The 19,869-nt window shown below is 39.6% G+C and overlaps 1 protein-coding gene across 4 annotated transcripts in view; it reads right to left on the bottom strand.

Moving 5' to 3' along the window:
* LOC119499268 (extended synaptotagmin-2-A-like) overlaps window positions 1–19,869 on the bottom strand; it is a 65,053-nt gene that overhangs the window by 23,233 nt on the left and 21,951 nt on the right. For all 4 annotated transcript variants that reach the window (XM_037788540.1, XM_037788541.1, XM_037788542.1 and 1 more), the window contains exons 5-8: window positions 19,787–19,863; window positions 18,835–18,907; window positions 15,971–16,060; window positions 8,584–8,639 (exon numbers count right to left, since the gene is read on the bottom strand). In XM_037788540.1, coding sequence (XP_037644468.1) covers window positions 8,584–8,639; window positions 15,971–16,060; window positions 18,835–18,907; window positions 19,787–19,863 — 296 coding nt within the window. The remainder of the gene's footprint in view (window positions 1–8,583; window positions 8,640–15,970; window positions 16,061–18,834; window positions 18,908–19,786; window positions 19,864–19,869) is intronic.

Below are 19,869 nucleotides of genomic sequence, written 5' to 3'. Positions count from 1 at the left end.
TAAATTATAGCTTTTCTCTATCACCTGCTGACATAAAATTCAACCCACAACAGGTTTATAAAAGCACTTCAGTTTGCTGCTTTAAAGACTCTTTAGTAACATTTTGCACAAGTGTTAATTAAGCAAAATTCAAGCTTTAAGTGAAAATACTTGAATTTAAACAACAAACCAAATGTAAATCAGTGTGTATTTCCATCAACTACTGTACAATTAAGCAAATACAGTTTATAGCAGAATGCCGTGATTAACCAATCAGAATTGAGTATTCAACAACGTCGTGTTATAAGACAGGATGAACTGACTAGACTAGGGCAAGCCTCGCTTTCTTGCTTATCCTGGATTTATTCATTCTGCTTTTGTGAAACAGCCCTCTGATAGAATCTGCTCTTCCTCCTGTGCAGACGCTTCGCTGAGTTGCTCTTCGCTTTGCTTTCTTTTTATCATTGCTATGCTTATCTTTCGCTACTAAATTTTTGGAAAACGGGTCCTGGATACTTACAAATCACTGGGAGTTTAATTTATGAAAGAAACTGAAGGCTACCACTATTTTAAAAACTGTTTTACTTTGTGAGCGTGGCCTATCAGCATTACAAGCCTGTACTATAGTGAACGGGAGCGAGGTGCTTGGCTAAAGCTAATCAGCAGCAAGATGCCTCCCTTCTCCACGGATGACTACTACAAACTTCTACAGAAGATAGCAGTGCTGGAAACAAAGATTATCCGGCTCGAAGTGAATGCGGAGGTGAATGGACTATGTGGGAATGAAACCACTCTACCACTGACTCAAAACAGTGAACTGGAACAGGCTAATAGAAAGCTAATTAGCACCAACAAGACCACCAAGAATCAAGAAGGGGGCAATAAATCGACTAGTAGTCCTCCCTGGAACGCTCTTGGTGCAAAGCCAAAGCGTAAATCATGTCCCTGGGAAATGGGAGGAAAACTTACAGGCAGAACCCAGCACCCTCAGATATATGATGCGACCGGCTGGCCTGCATTAGCATCCGAGCATAGTGCCTCATCAACCCCTGTACAAAGTAAGGTCCAACCGTGGACAACTGTGAAAGGAAGGATGAGTAACAAACCTCCCCAACAAAGAAGTTTGCAACTGGAGAACAGATTTGCTCCACTGTTGCAGGACCCTGGATCTCGATCTGATGCCCTGGATAATCTCAACTCTTCACACAGCAGGGTAAGAACCAAAAGCAACTCTGAAGGTAAAAGGCTACAGGGAAAGCTAACAACTGGGCCTCAAATTCAAACTCTGATTGTGGGTGATGCTGCTGTTAAAGATGTGAAAAGCATGTGGAGTAAAGACATCAAAGTACTCTGTTTTCCCAAAGATATGGTCTCTGATCTGGCAGAAAGAATCCTGGATATTGTGACTGCACACCCAAATGTGAAAAATGTGGTATTGCACATTGGGTCGAATGATGTTGTGAAGCAACAGTCTGAAGTGCTGAAACGGGACTTTACTGGTCTGCTAAACACGGTCAGCTCTGTGAATGCTCAGGTGTTTATCAGTGGACCCCTGCCGCCAATCAGAAGAGGAGTCGAGAGATTCAGCAGGTTGCTGGGACTGAACACATGGCTTTCAACAGCATGCAAATCCCACTCAGTGCATTTTATTGACAATTTTAACTTTTTTTGGGACCGCAGACATCTCTTCAAGGCAGATGGACTCTGCCTAAACAAGTCAGGAGTAAAATTGTTCAACTCCAACCTATTCTACTTACTGCGTCATTCATCTGTTCCCTCTGCCAAGGACGCGAGACAAGAGGAATCACCACTGGAGGAAGACACAACACAATGTGCCAGGGGACCTCAAGGAGAATCATTTCACCCCCCACCACAAGCCAGCCCTGGGATACAGCAGAGACAAGAGGAGGCGTCCTCATCCTCGCTTATCACCCTTTCTCCCTCCTCCCCCCTCTTGGAGTTCACTGACCACATGAAGGAGCTGGTCAATGCTGGAACTAAACTTACTCCCCGCCCTACACCCATTTTCTCTCCCATGATCCCCCCACGAGGTCGACCTCAAACAACTTTGGCACTATCTCCACAAGCACGACACCTACCACCTCCATCCCCTCCACAATGGAATCAGCCTCTGTCTCCGCAGTCTGATAAGGATGTTCCTTTACAAAATGTTGCAAGCACAGATTGATATGTGCTGGGTCCAGGCTTCAAGGCTAATGATACACGTGACTGTTTCCAGGAAAAGCTGGGGCCCTGTGTGATGAGAGCTTCTTCTATCTCAGTTCTAATAAGTAGTAGAAAAAGAATGGTGAATCTGCAAAGAAACAGGAAGATTTTTACTGATTGTGCTAATTTATCAAATTTAGCATTGATTCCTTGCCAGCCAAACCATGTCCCAAAAAATAATAATAATGCTTCTAGCACATTAAAGCTAGCCCTGTTAAACGTCAGGTCTTTGGCAGGAAAAAGTTTTTTAATCAATGATTTTATTATTGAGCACAAGCTTGATTTTATGTTTTTAACTGAAACTTGGTTAGACCAAAATAACAGTGCAGCTGTTCTTATCGAGTCAACTCCTCCCAACTTTAGTTTTATGAGCGAAGCTAGAATGCATAAGAAAGGAGGTGGAGTTGCCATATTGTTTAATGATTCTCTCCAATGCAAACAGATATCTTATGGACATTTTGCTTCTTTTGAATATGTCGCTCTTCAGCTGAACTCCTCTTCTCGAGCTTTGTTTCTCAATATCTACAGGCCACCTAAATACTGTGCAAACTTTTTTGATGATTTTACTGAACTGCTGTCTGTAATTTGTGTTGACTTTGACTGTGTAGTCATTGTTGGTGATTTTAACATCCATGTTGACAACCAACAGGACAGAGGGGCCAAAGAACTGTGTCAGGTTCTTGATAACTATGGAATGAGTCAGCATGTGACAGAGCCCACACACAATAGGGGACACACTTTGGACTTAATCATATCAAAGGGCCTGAACATTTCCAAGGTTGTAGTGATGGATGTTGCTCTGTCTGATCATTCATGTGTATTCTTTGAGAGTACTCTTCCTGTGCACAGGAATGATAAGACAGAGGTAATCACAAAAAGGTATATCACTGAAAATACCAGTGATCAATTTGTTCAGGCTTTCTCTTCCACACCCACCCTCCCCTGGACCTCTGTCAATGAGCTTGTAGATAATTTCAATTCTAAAATGACAAATGTTATTGATACCATTGCACCCACCACGGTGAAGATTGTCTCTGGTAAGAAAAAATCTCCATGGAGAAATACCATGTTGGTAAGAAATGAAAAAAGAGAGTGTCGAAAAGCTGAACGCCAGTGGAGGAAAACAAATCTACAAGTTCATTATGACATCTATAAAGAGAGACTTTGCATTTATAATTCAGAACTGAAAAATGCAAGGCGGTCCTTCTTCTCTGACATCATCACCAAAAACAATAACAATGCACGTGCCCTGTTTGCTACTGTCGACAGGCTAACAAACCCTCCTGTGTCAGTAGCCTCTGAACTTTTATCCTCCAGGGCCTGCAATGAATTTGCTTCCTTTTTTACAGAAAAAATTCACAAAATCAGACAAGCAGTCACTTCCTCCATAGCAGGTACAGGATGTTTGTTTCCCCTGCGTCCACTTAAACCTGGTGCAAATACCATGACACAGTTTTATCCAATAAATCAGACATACCTGGAGGAAATCATACAACATCTAAAATCCTCCTCATGCTGCCTTGACATTCTGCCAACAGGCCTTTTCAAAAAAGTATCAGATTGTATGGTCTCAGAGCTTTTACAGATTGTTAATGCATCTCTTGTTTCAGGAGTGTTCCCACAGGCCCTGAAAACTGCTGTCATCAAACCACTCCTCAAAAAGAACAATCTGGACTCATCAATAGTAAATAATTACAGACCGATATCAAATCTTCCATTCTTGTCTAAAATAATTGAAAAAACAGTTTTTCAAAAATTAAATAGCTTTCTGGCACTAAACAACTCTTTTGATGTCTTCCAGTCAGGTTTTCGACGAAACCACAGCACTGAGACTGCTCTTGTTAAGGTCTTCAATGACATCCGATTGAACACAGACAGTGGTAGAACTACGGTTTTAGTTTTACTGGATCTCAGTGCTGCATTCGACACGGTTGACCATAATATATTACTAGACCGACTGGAAAACTGGGTGGGTATTTCTGGCATAGCACTCAGCTGGTTTAAATCCTACCTAAAAGACAGGGACTTCTTTGTGTCTATAGGTAATTGCAAATCTGAGCTGAACAAAATCACATGCGGAGTTCCCCAAGGCTCCATCTTGGGGCCTCTTTTGTTTAACATCTACATGCTCCCACTGGGTCAGATTTTTGAGAACAACAAAATAAATTACCATAACTATGCAGACGACACACAAATTTACATAACTCTATCACCAGGAGACTACAGTCCAATACAAGCACTGAGTGAGTGCATTGAACAAGTCAATAATTGGATGTGCCAGAATTTTCTTCAGCTGAACAAAGACAAAACTGAGGTTGTAGTTTTTGGAGCCAAAAAAGAAAGATTAAAGGTTAGTGCTCACCTACAATCTGTGATGTTAAAAAGCTCAGACCAAGCCAGAAACCTTGGTGTAGTCATGGACTCAGACCTGAGCTTTAACAGCCATATTAAGACAATTACAAAGACAGCCTTCTATCACCTGAAGAATATAAGAAGAATTAGAGGACTGATGTCTCAGCAGGATTTGGAAAAACTAGTACATGCATTTATCTTCAGCCGACTTGACTACTGTAACGGCGTCTTTACCGGTCTTCCTAAAAAATCGATCAGACAGCTGCAGCTGATTCAGAACGTTGCTGCTAGAGTCCTCACTAAGACCAAGAAAGTGGATCACATCAGTCCAGTTCTGAAGTCTCTACACTGGCTGCCTGTCTCTCAGAGAATTGATTTCAAAATACTGCTGCTGGTTTACAAAGCACTAAATGGTTTAGGGCCAAAATACATTTCTGATCTTCTGCTGTGTTATGAACCATCCAGACCTCTCAGGTCATCTGGATCAGGTCTGCTTAGTGTCCCCAGAGTCAGAACTAAACATGCAGAAGCAGCATTCAGTTTTTATGCACCAAATATCTGGAACAAGCTCCCAGAAACCTGCAGGACCGCTCCAACTCTCACTTCTTTTAAAACAAAGCTTAAAACTTTCCTGTTTGCGGGTGCCTTTTATTCTGACACTGCACTATAACTTTTACTCTTTTGAGTTTTATGCAATTTTAGCTTCTATCCTAGCTTTTATTTTTAGCTTGTTTTTATTTTCTAATCTTTAATGTTTTAATGTTTTTATGTTTTTATAACTGTTTTAATTATTTCTTAATGTTCTTTTGCATTTTGTCGCAATGTTCTTGAATGTTTCTGTAAAGCACTTTGAATTGCCCTGTTGTTGAAATGTGCTATACAAATAAAGCTGCCTTGCCTCTGAAATGTTGAGTGTTTTGTCTCCAGTAGGGGAAGAAGCAAGTACGACAATGTACGACGACGTTTCTCTTTTTCGATATGCAAACTCTTTTTTGCAATATGTAAGATTTTTGTTGCATTTCTGGCATTTCTACTCTCTACTATATCCATGCCCAAGTCCAATATGTGCAAATGTGCATTCAAGTACCTGCTGCACAGACTGCATTAGGTTTTATATTTGGGCTAAATATTTTGGAATAAAGGGAAAAAGAACCAGTCAGTTCGAAAAAAGCTGAACCATGGATGTATAAAGAGAAATAGATAATGTGCAGTTCAAGGTTTCTGGTCCACAGTTTTACAGATGTCCCTTTTTAATGGCAGTCTATGGGGAGATGCATTTTGGGCTGAAGGGGAATTTTTTCTGGCAGTTGGCTGCTAGGACACATTGGCAGCAAGCCTCACTCTCTGTGCTATACAGTATGTGGCTCTATTAAAGGTAACCTGTGGAGTTTTTGACCTCTAGGGGCTGTTTTGTTTGTCTTGTCTACGACGCAATACACATTCCTGCCAATGGTGTCACACTATCCCACTGATCTACAGGAGGCAGTAATGTGCCAGGAAACGCAGCAATGCTTCGGCAAAGGTGGAGACTTGTTAAGAGGATGTCTTGCTAGTAAAAATGTATGTAAACAATACAGGTTTCAAACTTTTGAGAAAAATCGCCTTTGCGATTGTTTTATGAGGATGGAAATATATCACTCGCACCAAGGTGAGTAACACCGAACGCAAACATGAGTTTTGTTTGTTTACGAAAAAAACTCCATAGAGCACCTTTAACATTTTGAGCTCAACAAACAAAACTTGTTAAATGGAAAACACAAGTTAGAAAACGCTGCTCAAATGTTTTGGTTAAATACTTGTGGTTTAAGAAGAATGTGATATAAAAAGCTGTTTCTGTGTTTGTTGATTATTATATCAAACGAGATAGAAACTATAAAACATGTTTCATGCTGAACGCTTCTCTGTTGGCGCTGGCACTCTCACTGTACAGTACATCATTTGAATGAGGAATTTGAATTCATCTGAGCTCTGAACTCATTTCGGTGCCCTCATAATGTGCCCAGCGTTTGCATTGGAAAGTAGAGTTCACTTAAACCATAATAATATTTTCATCCAGCCTAATATGAGGTTGAAATATTCCGACAATGCAATGCCAGATGACAGACGTGGACATAAATGTTTAAATGTATTACAGCTGAATACTGATCCAAAATAATAACTGATCTAAAATGTGCTGCTCTTTATATGGTATTTATGTAGGAAAATATTAATTAAACAGTGACGTCCGACCTCAGCTCAAAGATATGACGTAACAGCAACCCTTAAACTTGTGTGTGTGTGTGTGTGTGTGTGTGTGTGTGTGTGTGTGTGTGTGCATTATGTGTACTGCTTATAGCACACTGAGATCCAAACATAGGATGTACATAGTGTGTGAGAGCACGACCATATGGAGACAAAATAGTGTGTGTGTGTTCAGGATATGGCTGCTCAGCTCTTAACAACAAAGTAAACTGGTTCATTCTAATTAACATCAAAGGATACACAGACCACCAAATGACCCACAGACACACTAACACCCCCACACATGAGACGAGTTAAAATAGGTAATGGACGCCTGTGTGTGTCACGTTCAACAACACAAACGCGGTTAGTTAACAGTGAAAATGTTACGGTGGTTATCTGTTAATTATTCAGTCTCTCTTTCAAACTCAGCGCCGACTAATTTGGAACAATGTTTGCGTGCTGCTTGGACGGAGACGGACTGAATTTGTGGCTGAGATGAAAAAAGAAAGCGGCGGAACAGGTGCGAAATTAGCGAGTCCACCCGGATGTCATGTTTCCATCACTGCCGATCAGAGCTAACCTGATGTGCCAAATGGTTTGTTACACACAGACTGCATATAAGAAGTTGACGTAGTCACCGTAACGTCACCCATTGGTTTGTGGACTGCTGTTTTGAAGCCTTGAGTTCGGCATTTTGGCCGTCGCCATCTTGTTTTTTTGAGACCCGATGTGACAATAAAGGGTGGAGCTAAGTATAAACAAATGCTGAATAAGACATTTTCAGGCGACCAAAAAGGTTATAATTAACTTCCATGAGCTGAAAACACACTGTGAAAGATATAAAGATCTAAGACAAAAACACGGACAACTCCCAGACCGGATAACGCCGTGGTAGCGACCTGTCAATCACAAGGTAGCCCCGCCCTAAGGCATCCCCTGTTTTATGGTCTATTTGACTCTAAATGGGACCATAATTTACTAAATGAACATCATGCTGTATTGAAATAGACTTGAAACTAGTGATTGAGATCATAAACTCATGTTTACAATGTTTACTGAGGTAATAAATCAAGTGAGAAGTAGGCTCATTTTCTCATAGACTTCTATACAGCCAGAGGAGTCGCCCCCTGCTGGCTATTAGAAATAATGCAGATTTAAGGTACTTCACTTTACAGACCTGGAGGTCGCCCACTGATTACACGGAACCATCTGAGAAGCTGTCAATGGAAACTGTTTGGAAAAGGGCAGGGACTTTCAAAAAATACTTGACAGTGATTGGATGAACCATCTGTCAATTAAACTCTTGCCAAAGCCAGTCGGGAGAAGAGCACAAACATCTTTTCCATGTAGAAAAATATTCAGTGCCGTTCTTTGTTCTTCTTTTAATGAAGAAATCCTCTCCAGTTCTGATAGAGATGATGCTACAGCATCTACGCTAACCTTTTCAGGAGCCGCCATTGTTGTTTAGAACCAACAGTGTGTCAACTCTGTGTCGCCTCACACACACCTAAACCACGCCTGTAGCTGCCAGTAAGACACTGACTGACACAAATGCATTACTTGAAGCCTTCAAAGATGGATTTTTGTGTGATATGTGATCCCGCTATTCTCTCTGCCAAGCAAGGTATGATCCAAGCTGGAGCTAATAAATAACCGTGACTACTGCTGAGTCATTTGTTTTCCGGGAATGAATGCTGATCATAACCTTTCCCGCTAAAGACAAAAGCCAGATGCTGGTGGGTTGTTCGTCCAGTGGGAGAGGGGCTTTAGTCACAACACATTGCATGCAGTTACTGTACTTACTTGACACCGGGAATGTCCAGCATGTTTGTGAGTCCCGTCCAATTGATGTCCAGCAACTGAAAGGGAGAGAAGAAATATGATTTAGATTTTAATAAAAGAGTTTAAATAAAAGAGATAATAAAAGAATGGTTTAAAAGGGAAAACATGATCTACTGAAAAGCACACGACTTTTGTTCCCACCACAGATCAGTTTTTAAGGAGACAATCAGTTGAACTAAACCCCAAACCAACATTGGGCATCAAAATAGTCAAATCTATTTAATAATGTGAGTGTTGGAACTAACTAACTAAATTAATCTGATTCAAAAGCCCAAATCATCCTAACCCTAAACATGATTTGAGTAAAAACTTATATCTCTACATTTTTTCCTTCATATAATAAACTAAACTACGGCAGAAACATTAAATATGAAATAAAAGGTTTGGTATGGAACAATAAACTGCTGTCTGAGCTCTTGTTCTACACATTATCAGCTCCTAACTGACACCGTCATGAGTCAGCAGAGAAGCGGCAGCAGGAGCTGAGGAGCCCGGCCCGAATTCAATCGACCCGATAATCAATAGAGCCGGGCAGATTGGGTTAGGCTTCGAACAAAACAGGAAGTATGTGTGGTAAGGTACTTTGTAAATGACATTACATTAACAAATAAACATCTGTTCGATGTTACAGTAGATCAGGAGAGATGTCAAAATAAGACACAAAATGTGAAAACAGTTTCTCATCAGCAACAAAAGAACCCAACATTATGCAAAGAAATCCACAGTTGATGAAAAACAAGTGAGACAGAAAACAGAACATTAACTGTAGTAAAAAAAAGATATCCTAATATAACTTTAAATGAATTTAACAGATGGATCACTGAGGAAAGAAAACGCTCGTTAAAAAACACACTTTAGGAGGTTTGCATTCTTGACAGTATAAAACACCTAAATAACACAATTAAGGTATTGATGTTTGAGAGTTAAAACCCCAAAAGATCTGTCAATATTAGTATAATATATAATAATACTAATAATAATAATATAAGTAATAGTTTAATAGTAATATAAGATATGTACTGAGCAGAGCATTTAACGGTTGAACAATCAACTTATCAGTGCACTGAAATGTCTTCTTACTTAAACACAGATATAATGTATACGACAATAATAATAAAAGCATAAAAAATACGTAAAATCATAACATGGCAAACTGCAGCCCAACAGGCAACAACAGCTGTCAGTGTGTCAGTGTGCTGACTTGACTATGACTTGCCCCAAACTGCACGTGGGTATCATAAAGTAGGCATGTCTGTAAAGAGGAGACTAGTGGGTAACCATAGAAACCCATTTACATTCACATATCTGGAGGTCAGAGGTCAAGGGACCCCTTTGAAAATGGCCATGCCAGGTTTTCCTCGCCAAAACTTAGCATAAGTTTGGAGCGTTATTTAACCTCTTTCGTGACAAGCTAGTATGACATGGTTGGTACCAATGGGTTCCTTAGGTTTTATAGTTTCATATGATACCTTCACTCTAGCTTTAAAACTGAGCCCACTACAACCTAAAAATCACAGGTTGCGTTAATGCATTACAGAAATTGGTGTTAAAACTAATTTGCGTTAACGCAATGATGTCGTGATTACGTTGACAGCCCTACTTGTCACAGTAATTGCGGCAGTGGATACACAGGTTTGCTTTTGAATTGATGAGAAAGGATTATCTGTTAGCTACCGTCCTAATGTGTGTGTGTGTGTGGCTACGTGTGATGTTAGTGCACATGACTGCATACTCCCTAACCTCTTGGCACGGCTAAAAAAGAAAAGAAAGAAAGAAAGGATGCAGACAGATTATCACTTGTGATTAGGTCACTACAATTCTTTCACTATTTCAATTATTCAAGACGAGCTGTAAATATTGACCCGTCAGGCCCCCGAGGCTGAGCCTCTCAGTACAAACAGAACAGTATGGAGATGATGATGTAATGATAACCCTTAATGGAGGTGCTGCACTCCACCATACATTCGCAAAAATCATGAGCGAATCTGCGTTTGCACATGAAACCTTACAATCCCTACACTCAGGATTGTCATATTCAGAATGGGAGCTTAACCTGGTTTTCTAACCCAGTTTTGAGGCTTATATACTTCCGATATAAAACTGGGTTACCTGAGGAACCGGATTATGATGAGGAAGTCGCATATTCATCATGGTGTCAGACAGGAACGACTGCAGTATTAAACCAAGGCTGAATCACAGCACACATACCTGACACACCCTGATATCTTCTGAATATTGTGGTTACTGCTGCTGCTGCTGCTGCCATACAGTTGGTGCTAACAGTAGTAACAGTACAGGCAGCAGTGATTATAGTAGGAGCAGTAAAAGCAGTACTAACAATAGTCGTAGGAGGAGCAGCAGCATGGCATAATGGTGGTAGTAGTCGGAGCAGAAGGAGTAATAACAGCAGCAAAGACTGTAGAAAAACATGGACATATTGTCCTTAAGAAGACTGGAGTTTTAGGGTTTACTGCTTTGTCTTTTGTCAGAGCATGGAGGTAAAAAATCCTAATTTTCAAAATAGGGTGGAGCCGAGGTGAGGTGAGCAAGTAGCGACTTCCGGGTCTGAGTGAGACAGGCTGAGACAGGGAGGCTCTTTGACTTGATAATCAGGACCACTTGATTTAGAGAGCGTAAACAAATGAGTCAGAACTGAGGAGAAGTATCTGTTTCAATCTGTGAGCCAGTCTGCAGTGCTCCTGCAGCAGAGCAGACTGACTGCACGTCACTGTTCAATCATCATCATCATCACAAACTGTAAGGTCTAGTTCATGAGACAGTCACCAGCCTCGTGTTGGGAAGGCACCCAGCTCAAAATAACACCGGTCCACAGTCTATAAAAGGAGAGAGAGCCACGTGGCAGCTGTCAAGGTTAGCATATATGTGGACTTAAGGTGGAATGACATGATGTCAGCGTGTTTGTGTTTTGAAACATACCATTGATATTGTGAGGTGGACGTTTCTGCATACGAGTAGGAGCCAGAGAGAGAAGGAGTGTGTGTGTCTGTGTGTGTCTGTGTATGTGTGTGTATGTGAGTATGTTAAGGATTAAGAGTGATCGTAAAGTTTAAAAAGGTTATAAAAGAGGCTTAAAATGTCAAGTGCTGCAAACTGTTTTTACGGCCGAAGCAGATGAAGAGCAACGAGGAGAAGTGACGCACGAAACTGCTCAAATGTCTCTGCATATATACAGAGAAGCTTGAGCTTAAAAAATATTATACTTATATTAGGTTATGCATTCAAACCCAAGATTCACGTTCAGTGGTGGAAGAAGTACTCAGACATTTTACTTAAGTAAAAGTAGCAACAGGGTGTAGAAATACTCGGTTGTAAGTTCTGCATTCAGAATGTGACTTAAAGCAGCAGAGGGTAGAAATGGAGCAAATGTGATTACAAAAGTTATAGTTTTCTCTCAGAACACTTGCATTACAATATGCTGAAAGGTTATTATGGAATTTTTGCCCGATGATGCCAAAAATATTCTGCCTGCTGCAGGTTTAAGCACAAGCAGAAGTGTTTGCATCAAAATATATTTAAAGTACCAAAATTAAAAGTAGTCATTATGCAGAATGGCACATTTCAGAATACCTCTGACCTCCAGATATGTGAGTGTAAATGGGTTCTATAGGTACCCACGAGTCTCCCCTTTACAGACATGCCCACTTTATGATAATCACATGCAGTTTGGGGCAAGTTATAGTCAAGTCAGCACACTGACACACTGACATCTGTTGTTGCCTGTTGGGCTGCAGTTTGCCATGTTATGACTTGAGCATATTTTTTAATGCTAAATGCAGTACCTGTGAGGGTTTCTGGACAATATTTGTCATTGTTTTGTGTTGTGAATTGATTTCTAATAATAAATATATACATACATTTGCATAAAGCAGCATATTTTCCCACTCCCATGTTGATAAGAGTATTAAATACTTGACAAATCTCCCTTTAAGGTACATTTTGAACTGATAAAAAATGTGCGAATAATTTGTGATTAATTGCAGTTAACTATGGACAATCATGCGATTAAATATTTTAATCGATTGACAGCCCTAGTTACAATATTTGATCTGAAAGGTAGTGGAGTAGAAGTATAAAGTAGCAGAAAATGTAAGGACACATACTGTAGTACAAGTACCAAAATGTACTTAACTACAGTACTTAGTTACTTCCCATGACTGCTCATTCTTTTAATGACTGCATCTGTACCTTGAATAGAAAATCCCAGATTCCATGTACATAATGTCAAAAATCTGTTCTTATATCTGGAAACATCACTTTGTGGACAAGAATTTGAAATATAATTCTACGGGCCAGAATGATGTTCAGTCACTCAACATCTTCTGTAGTGATGAGTGGCATGTGGGAAACGTTACATTTAAAGATGAAAGATCACTGTAATAATCTGCTTTTTGAGCTTTTGAACAGTGCAGTATCGGCTGACGACACTCCCCAAAAATACATTTATTATTTAAAAGGGAAGTGAAAATGAGATTTAAAAAAAGTAAAAGTGTATCACCTGTTTTTTTTTTTTAACAGTGTTGTGCAAACAAAGCAGTATCTGTCTTTTCTGTGCAGACAGTAAAGCCTCAGGCAGTCTGGTGTAAGATTGTTTAGATTGTTTACGGCATTAAAGAGCCTCTCATTCTCTCTTACTGCATTACATAATCAGTCTCAAAACCACTCATCGTTTATCACTCATGTCTGTGATGTTCTGTTAAGGTATACCTGTCTCCTCTTTAACTAATTACTTCTTTATTGTTGAGAACGAAAGTTGAGAACTACTTTTTGTAAAGACGGGCATGTTTTGGTGATGTGCTAACTCCCCGCTCCCTGTGATTAAGTCTCGCAGGCAGTCATTTTCCGTCTGCGGTGTAGATATTCTGAGCAGCTGCCTTTCTTTCATCAGTGTGAGTATGTTTGTGTGTGTGTGTGAGACAGAGGAAGGGAACATGGTTGTGTCTTGAGGCGAATGAGGACACTGTCTTGAGCGTGTTGTGGTCTGCAGCCACAAAGTTGGATGCATGTATTTTTGTTGTTGCTTTGGTATAATTGTGTTGAGTTAGCTAGCTAACGGGCACTAATTAGACATCATTCCAGAGCATTTATCCCTGTTGTCTGTCCAGTAAAAAAAAAAAAGATACTTAACCTCTTACCATTCAGCTCTCTTTTTACAGGAGTAGGGGTAGTAGACAGGGGATGTTCAGGGGTAGATGAATAGTCAATGAATTAAAATGAATTAATAAATGAAGTAATCAATTGAAAATAAATTGTGAAAGGGTAGAACATGATGATATGAGTTTGTGATGGTCATCCCCATGCTCTATTATGTCTCATGGCAATTTTTGGGATGATACCATTTGTTACACAGATTTGGTGCTAAGTTCAACCATGTTTTTACCACTGGAGAATTGATAAAAAAATGATCAATAATTCCTCCAAAATACCACATTAAGACACCAAGACCTTGAGGAACACCATAGAAAAAGCCATGCTCTGATTTGGTTTAATTGGATGACGAGCACTTCTGTGGTGGAAACTGCTCAGAAACCCCCCTTATTGTCAATCTAGCTAGGAATGTAACTCAATTAGATCCTTCCTTCCTTCCATCCTTCTCCACATCTCCTGTAGATAACAGATGCTATCTGTTATAAACTTGCAGAGATACTCGAGTGATGTCACTTAAGCTAAAATGATCATGATGTGTGAAATTGGTTCCTCTTTAATCCTCACGTCTGTGTGTTAGACTGCGTGGACGAACAAATACAGTTTTGTGTGCGTGCGACCGTGTGTTTGGGTGTGTTCGTGGGTTGTGCAGCACAGTGAAGTGGGCGCATGTCTTTCCGTTGCCTAGTTAGCGCTCTAGATGCAAACCACGGCGGAGGACCACAATGCCGTTCTGCCAGGCTGGCACAGGAAGAATATGAAAGCAACGTGGTGGGGGGATTTCACAGAACAACTCATTATTCTACGCGTATATTTCCAGTCTCTAACTTTTTACTGCTTATCAAACTAGCCACAATGCTAGCTGTCTGAGGCTAATACTATAATCCAATGTAGGCGTACCTGTACATTTCCAATGTACTTGTATTGTCTTGTACCTACCTGTGCAAATGCCAATAAATTCGATCTGAATTTGAATATGTTGTACTTCCTGTGACAACAGGAACTCACTGGTGACACTTGGTTTGTTCCTGACATGAAACACAGTGTAACTCATTTGGCAATTTGTCTATACTTGTGTGGAAAAAGGTAGTAGGGAGAACTTGAGTCATTTTTGTTAAAACTATAATCTTCAAGAACAAGAATGAACTGTCACACAGTGCTACAAGGACAAAATGCTGCATAACTGCATGATCTAACAATTAGAATTCAATCCAGCATGTTTGTATGAAACCAAAGCAGCACTTTGTGTACAAATCTATTCTATTGTCTACTTCAATATAGTACAATGAATGTGTGAACAGAGGGCACACATTCTTCATTCAGAGTGAAAACACTCCTCTGTTCAAACCTCAGATTATTTCTGGCAGTCATAACGGCAAGATGTACAAATAGTACATACCGGATAAAACCAGACAAAGACTGGTATGTGAATCTAATGACATCACTGTAACAATAAACCACAACAACACCGCAGTCACCAGTCAAGCTCAGGATCACGGCAACTTTCAGGAAATTAACAAATAATGTCACCAAAACTGCAGGAAACTGGAGCTGCATTCAGGTTGATACATGTGACCAGCAGTGTTAAGGCCTTTACACACCGGGGAGGGCGGGGGGGGGAGGGGAGCGTGATGAATAAACAACACCAAAATGCGAAATACTCGGCTGCATCAAAACTATTCATACCGACTACCAGGATCCTACTGACCCAACGCCTAAACAGCAGCTTATCAGTGAACTCCACCCAGATCCAGAAGATATAAAGTAATAAATATTTCTGAACGCCCGTTTGAGTGCCGCTGATTCTACAAGTTATTTGAGCAAACTTTGTAAACATCTTTCTTTGTGCTTCTGCAAATTGCATTTTTTAAAAAAATATATTTTAGCGCATTACACAACATATTTTTTCTTTGTTCGCAGTTTGCAAAGCGCCAAACATGACTCTAGGGGGCCCCTCCTTCAATCGGAACACCGGAGTTTGGCTAATGTATCCAGGTGGGTATTACATTTAAAATGATGAAAAATACTAATAAAGGATTAAAATCCAGGTGGAAATCTGATTATCAAAATAACATCAGCAGTGAAAATATTCTGTAGTTTCAAAAACTGTTTTTTTTTTACCCTGCTGGTACACCACATGAGGAAGTCATAGTCAGAGGATGAGGTCAAAGGTCGAGGTACTCACTGGTTTCTTGAGGAAAAAGACAGACAGGGCTCCGATCAGAGGCATGTCTCCCAGCAGAGGCTCCATCACCACTCTCACCGTCCCATGAAGCTGGAAGGACGAACAAACACATTCAGAATCAGTCAGTTAGTCCTCAGTGATGAAACCTACTGATCCTGTTCACTGTTCTATTAGACTACAGGACACTTATGTCTTTAGAGATGGTCGCTGTGTCAGATTTATTCCTGCTGTGCGTTGAGCCCCGACCAATCATTGCTTGTGATCTTTCATGACCTGCAGGACCAGAGACAGACTTCTGAGACCAGGAATGTGAACCATGGCTTCACAGAGGTGTCATAGATGCTGTCAAACTAGGTGAGAGAGGCCAATCAGAAGAAGGTAAACTTCTCACATTATAAATGTTGTTTAAACAAATTGGACTTAAAGCAGCAGTGGGTAGAAATGGAGCAAATATGATTAAAAAAAGTTATTTTTATGAAACGGTCGCTATATCCTGACAGTAGTGCATGAGACAGGTAATATGAAAAAAAATCATGTTCCTCTGTGTCCTCCGGTGCTCCTAATGGCATCTGCAAGATTTCACAGACAGGAGGAAAACAACCAATCAGAGCTGATCTGGAGTCTGCTGTCCAACTGCTGTCTTTGAGAGCCGGCTGTCAATCACTCGCAAACTCCGATCAAACGGTCAAACTAGGCAGCGCTGATCAAACATGAATCAATATTCTGATTCATTAATCAATGTTTTCAGAAACATCTTGTAGTGTACTGTTTAGCTGTAAAATGAGAAAGTTTGTGACCCGGCAGCCATGTTGAGATCAAGTTGAGGAAATATCAAGCACCGCCCACCAGCCGGAGCACAGCCAATAGGAACGCTTTCTCTCTCTGAAATGACCTGTGATTGGCCAAAGTCTTCCGTCATAGATTTTTTAAAGGTACCCACGAGTCTCCCCTTTACAGACATGCCCACTTTATGATAATCACATGCAGTTTGGAGCAAGTCATAGTCAAGTCAGCACACTGACAGCTGTTGTTGCCTGTTGTGCGAATAATTTGCAGTTAATCAAGATTAACTATTTTAATCGACTGATGTTAAACTGAACAGATATGAGGGATGATTCTTAGGAAACAAGTGAATTTTTCCCCCTCAGTGTTTTTCCTTCAAGCTGCTTTCTCATTGGATGCAGTGACTCAAACTTCAGATATGTAGACCGCCCGTCTGCACCACCAAATTTGGTCCTAACTCACTCTGAGTAACATTTTTCTCATCAGAATGGGTGCGGTGGAAAGATAGAAGATAGCAGTTTGTTTATCTCTGCCGTCCTCCTGCCTGAAGGAGTGCGCTTTATAAATCATGTGCAGCAGATTATTTGTGTCAGGATGCATTTAACCAGAAGAAGAAGAAGCTCTCTTCTCAGTAACTGATGTGACTAAAAAAGGATAGAGTTGATGTAATTTGACAGTTGATGGAGAGAGAACTCTTCCTAGAGAGTGACTCATCATTCACGATAAGCTCTAAGTTAACGTCTTCGCCGTCTAAACTACTTAATTCTCCAGCAGCCTGTGAAAAGCTGACACACAGCCCCGAGACTGACGCTATAAAATTTGAAGCCATACACAAGAGGTAAATATTGACTTTGCCTCTTTCTCTCTGTAAATCTTTCCCACTCTTCTCTCTCTCCTCTCGCTTTCTCTGATCTCTGAACAGCAAATATGGCCTGATCCTATGCCAACAGACGAGTGGATAACGTCTTCTTTATCAGTCCTGTGTCAACACATTATGTAAAAGTGTCTCTGGGGAGGTCAGGGGTTAATGGGGTGGTCATGACCGAGGGAACGACGGCTACCACCAACAACATCTGTCTGAAAGTCTCCTTTTTATCCTCTATAACCTCATAAAATGAATATTAATGTTAATGTGGTTCAAGGTTAAATATTTGGTGACATTTTGCACTGAATTGATTTGAACTTTCTATGTATTTGTTTTATTTTAGTATCCTCTTACTGCCGGAACAATTCATCAGTTTAATATACAGTATCAGCCAATTTCCATTAAATCAAATATTTTGATTAATCATTTAAATATTTTAGCGAATAACATTTCCACATATTCACCGGTTCTAGCATCTATATTTGCTGCTCTTCTCTATATCTATTATATCGCTGTTAATTTCATATCTTTGAGTTTTGGACTGTTGGTCGGACAAATCAAGTCAATTGTGATGAACAAATGAACAAATTATAGACTAAGCCTTAAATTAATTGATTGATCAAAACATAACTGACAGATTATTCATAATCATTAGTTGCAACCCTAGCATTTTGTATTATTTTGTAGCTTTATGTTAGCTTTTCTATTGAAATACTTATTTTACAAAACTGAAAAATTGTTTGCACAAAAAAAGGAGGTATTAACCTATTAAAATAGTAAAAAAAAATGTCCATCACAAGCGCAGAGAGCCCAGCTGTTTGTCTTCATATTACTTGTTTTGTACAACCAACAGCCCAAAACCTAAAGATATCCAATTAACAACAATATAAAACAGAGAAAAACAGAAAATTCTCATATATGGGAATCTGAAACCAGAGAATATTTCTAATATGTGCCTGATGAATGACTTCAAATGATGAATTGTCAGAAATGTTGACCATTAATTTTGTGCCGATCGACTACTGGATGAATGAACCGATCGTTTCAGCACTGTTGATGAATCTAGCTACACAGCAGGAACCACACATGATCTACCACTAGTTTTAAAGAGCTATTCTTTGCTCTGTGTGAGCCTGGCTAACAAATATACATCATGACACAGCATAAAAAATGACTAATAGTACTTAACATTGTACATCCCACACTGCAGTACTACCTGTATGCTTTTGATTCCAGCTCTGCAATAGAATTTCTTGATGTCCACGTCAATTTCTGTATTCCCAACGAAACTGAAAGGAAGAGAAATGCAATAAGAGGATTAATGTTATGATGTGAAAGGAAACACATCCATAAACTGCATATTTATAGCTTCATGTGTTTGTTTCAATACAGAGCAAACAACAGCACTTGTTAGACACTTTTATTCTTAAAGAAAAAGGCTGGTGTCATCAGTAGTAGCCCAGTGGGAACTGCTGAAGATGGATATCTTTAATACGGCTCAAGAGTATATATTTTCGTGGGCTCTGAGAGGCTGGGATGGACATTTTGTAGACTAATAGATTGATCGTTTGGTCGAGAGAATAATCGACAGACTAATCTATAACAAAAACGATTGTTAATTGCAAACCCTGCGTATTTATTTATTTATTATTTTCTTTTTTTTATTTCTTTTTTTCTTTTTGTTTATTATTATTTTCTAAATTTCTCTATTATAATTTGTTTTCTTTTAATTATCTTCTATTACTGTCATTATTATTATTTGTGCAAAGATTTTGTGATTTTGTAACAGAAATGTTTATATTGCACAGTGAATATATCATATACTGTATATATATATAGTGTATATATCTACCTGAAGATGTCAAGATGACTATATTTCTATAATACCAATAAAAAGAAGTCAAAAATATATAGTTTAATATTTTAAAGAGGTTCAGTAATTTCCTAAAACAGCTGGGCACAGCTGTTTTTTTTAATAAACAGGAGTGCATTGGAGACTATTTACGCTACTTTCGCTGCTTTGTAGTGGGATCAAGTCATTGTTGGTCTTTTCATGGGGATTATTGAACATAAGAAATATCTGGAATATCACCAGCCTTAACCTTCAGAAACTGCAGCGATCAGTGGTAAAGCCAAGAGTTTGTGAATGTGAGATGTTGACTGTGTACCTGATCTGCATGTCCATGATGACCTGCCTCTTGTCCACGTTCTCTGTGTAAACTTTCACCCCGTTCACTCTCAGCGGCTGCAG

The sequence above is a fragment of the Sebastes umbrosus genome, chromosome 12, assembly GCF_015220745.1.
Source record: "Sebastes umbrosus isolate fSebUmb1 chromosome 12, fSebUmb1.pri, whole genome shotgun sequence".
NCBI lineage: Eukaryota > Metazoa > Chordata > Actinopteri > Perciformes > Sebastidae > Sebastes > Sebastes umbrosus.
This window is presented reverse-complemented; position numbering and strand designations above follow the sequence as displayed.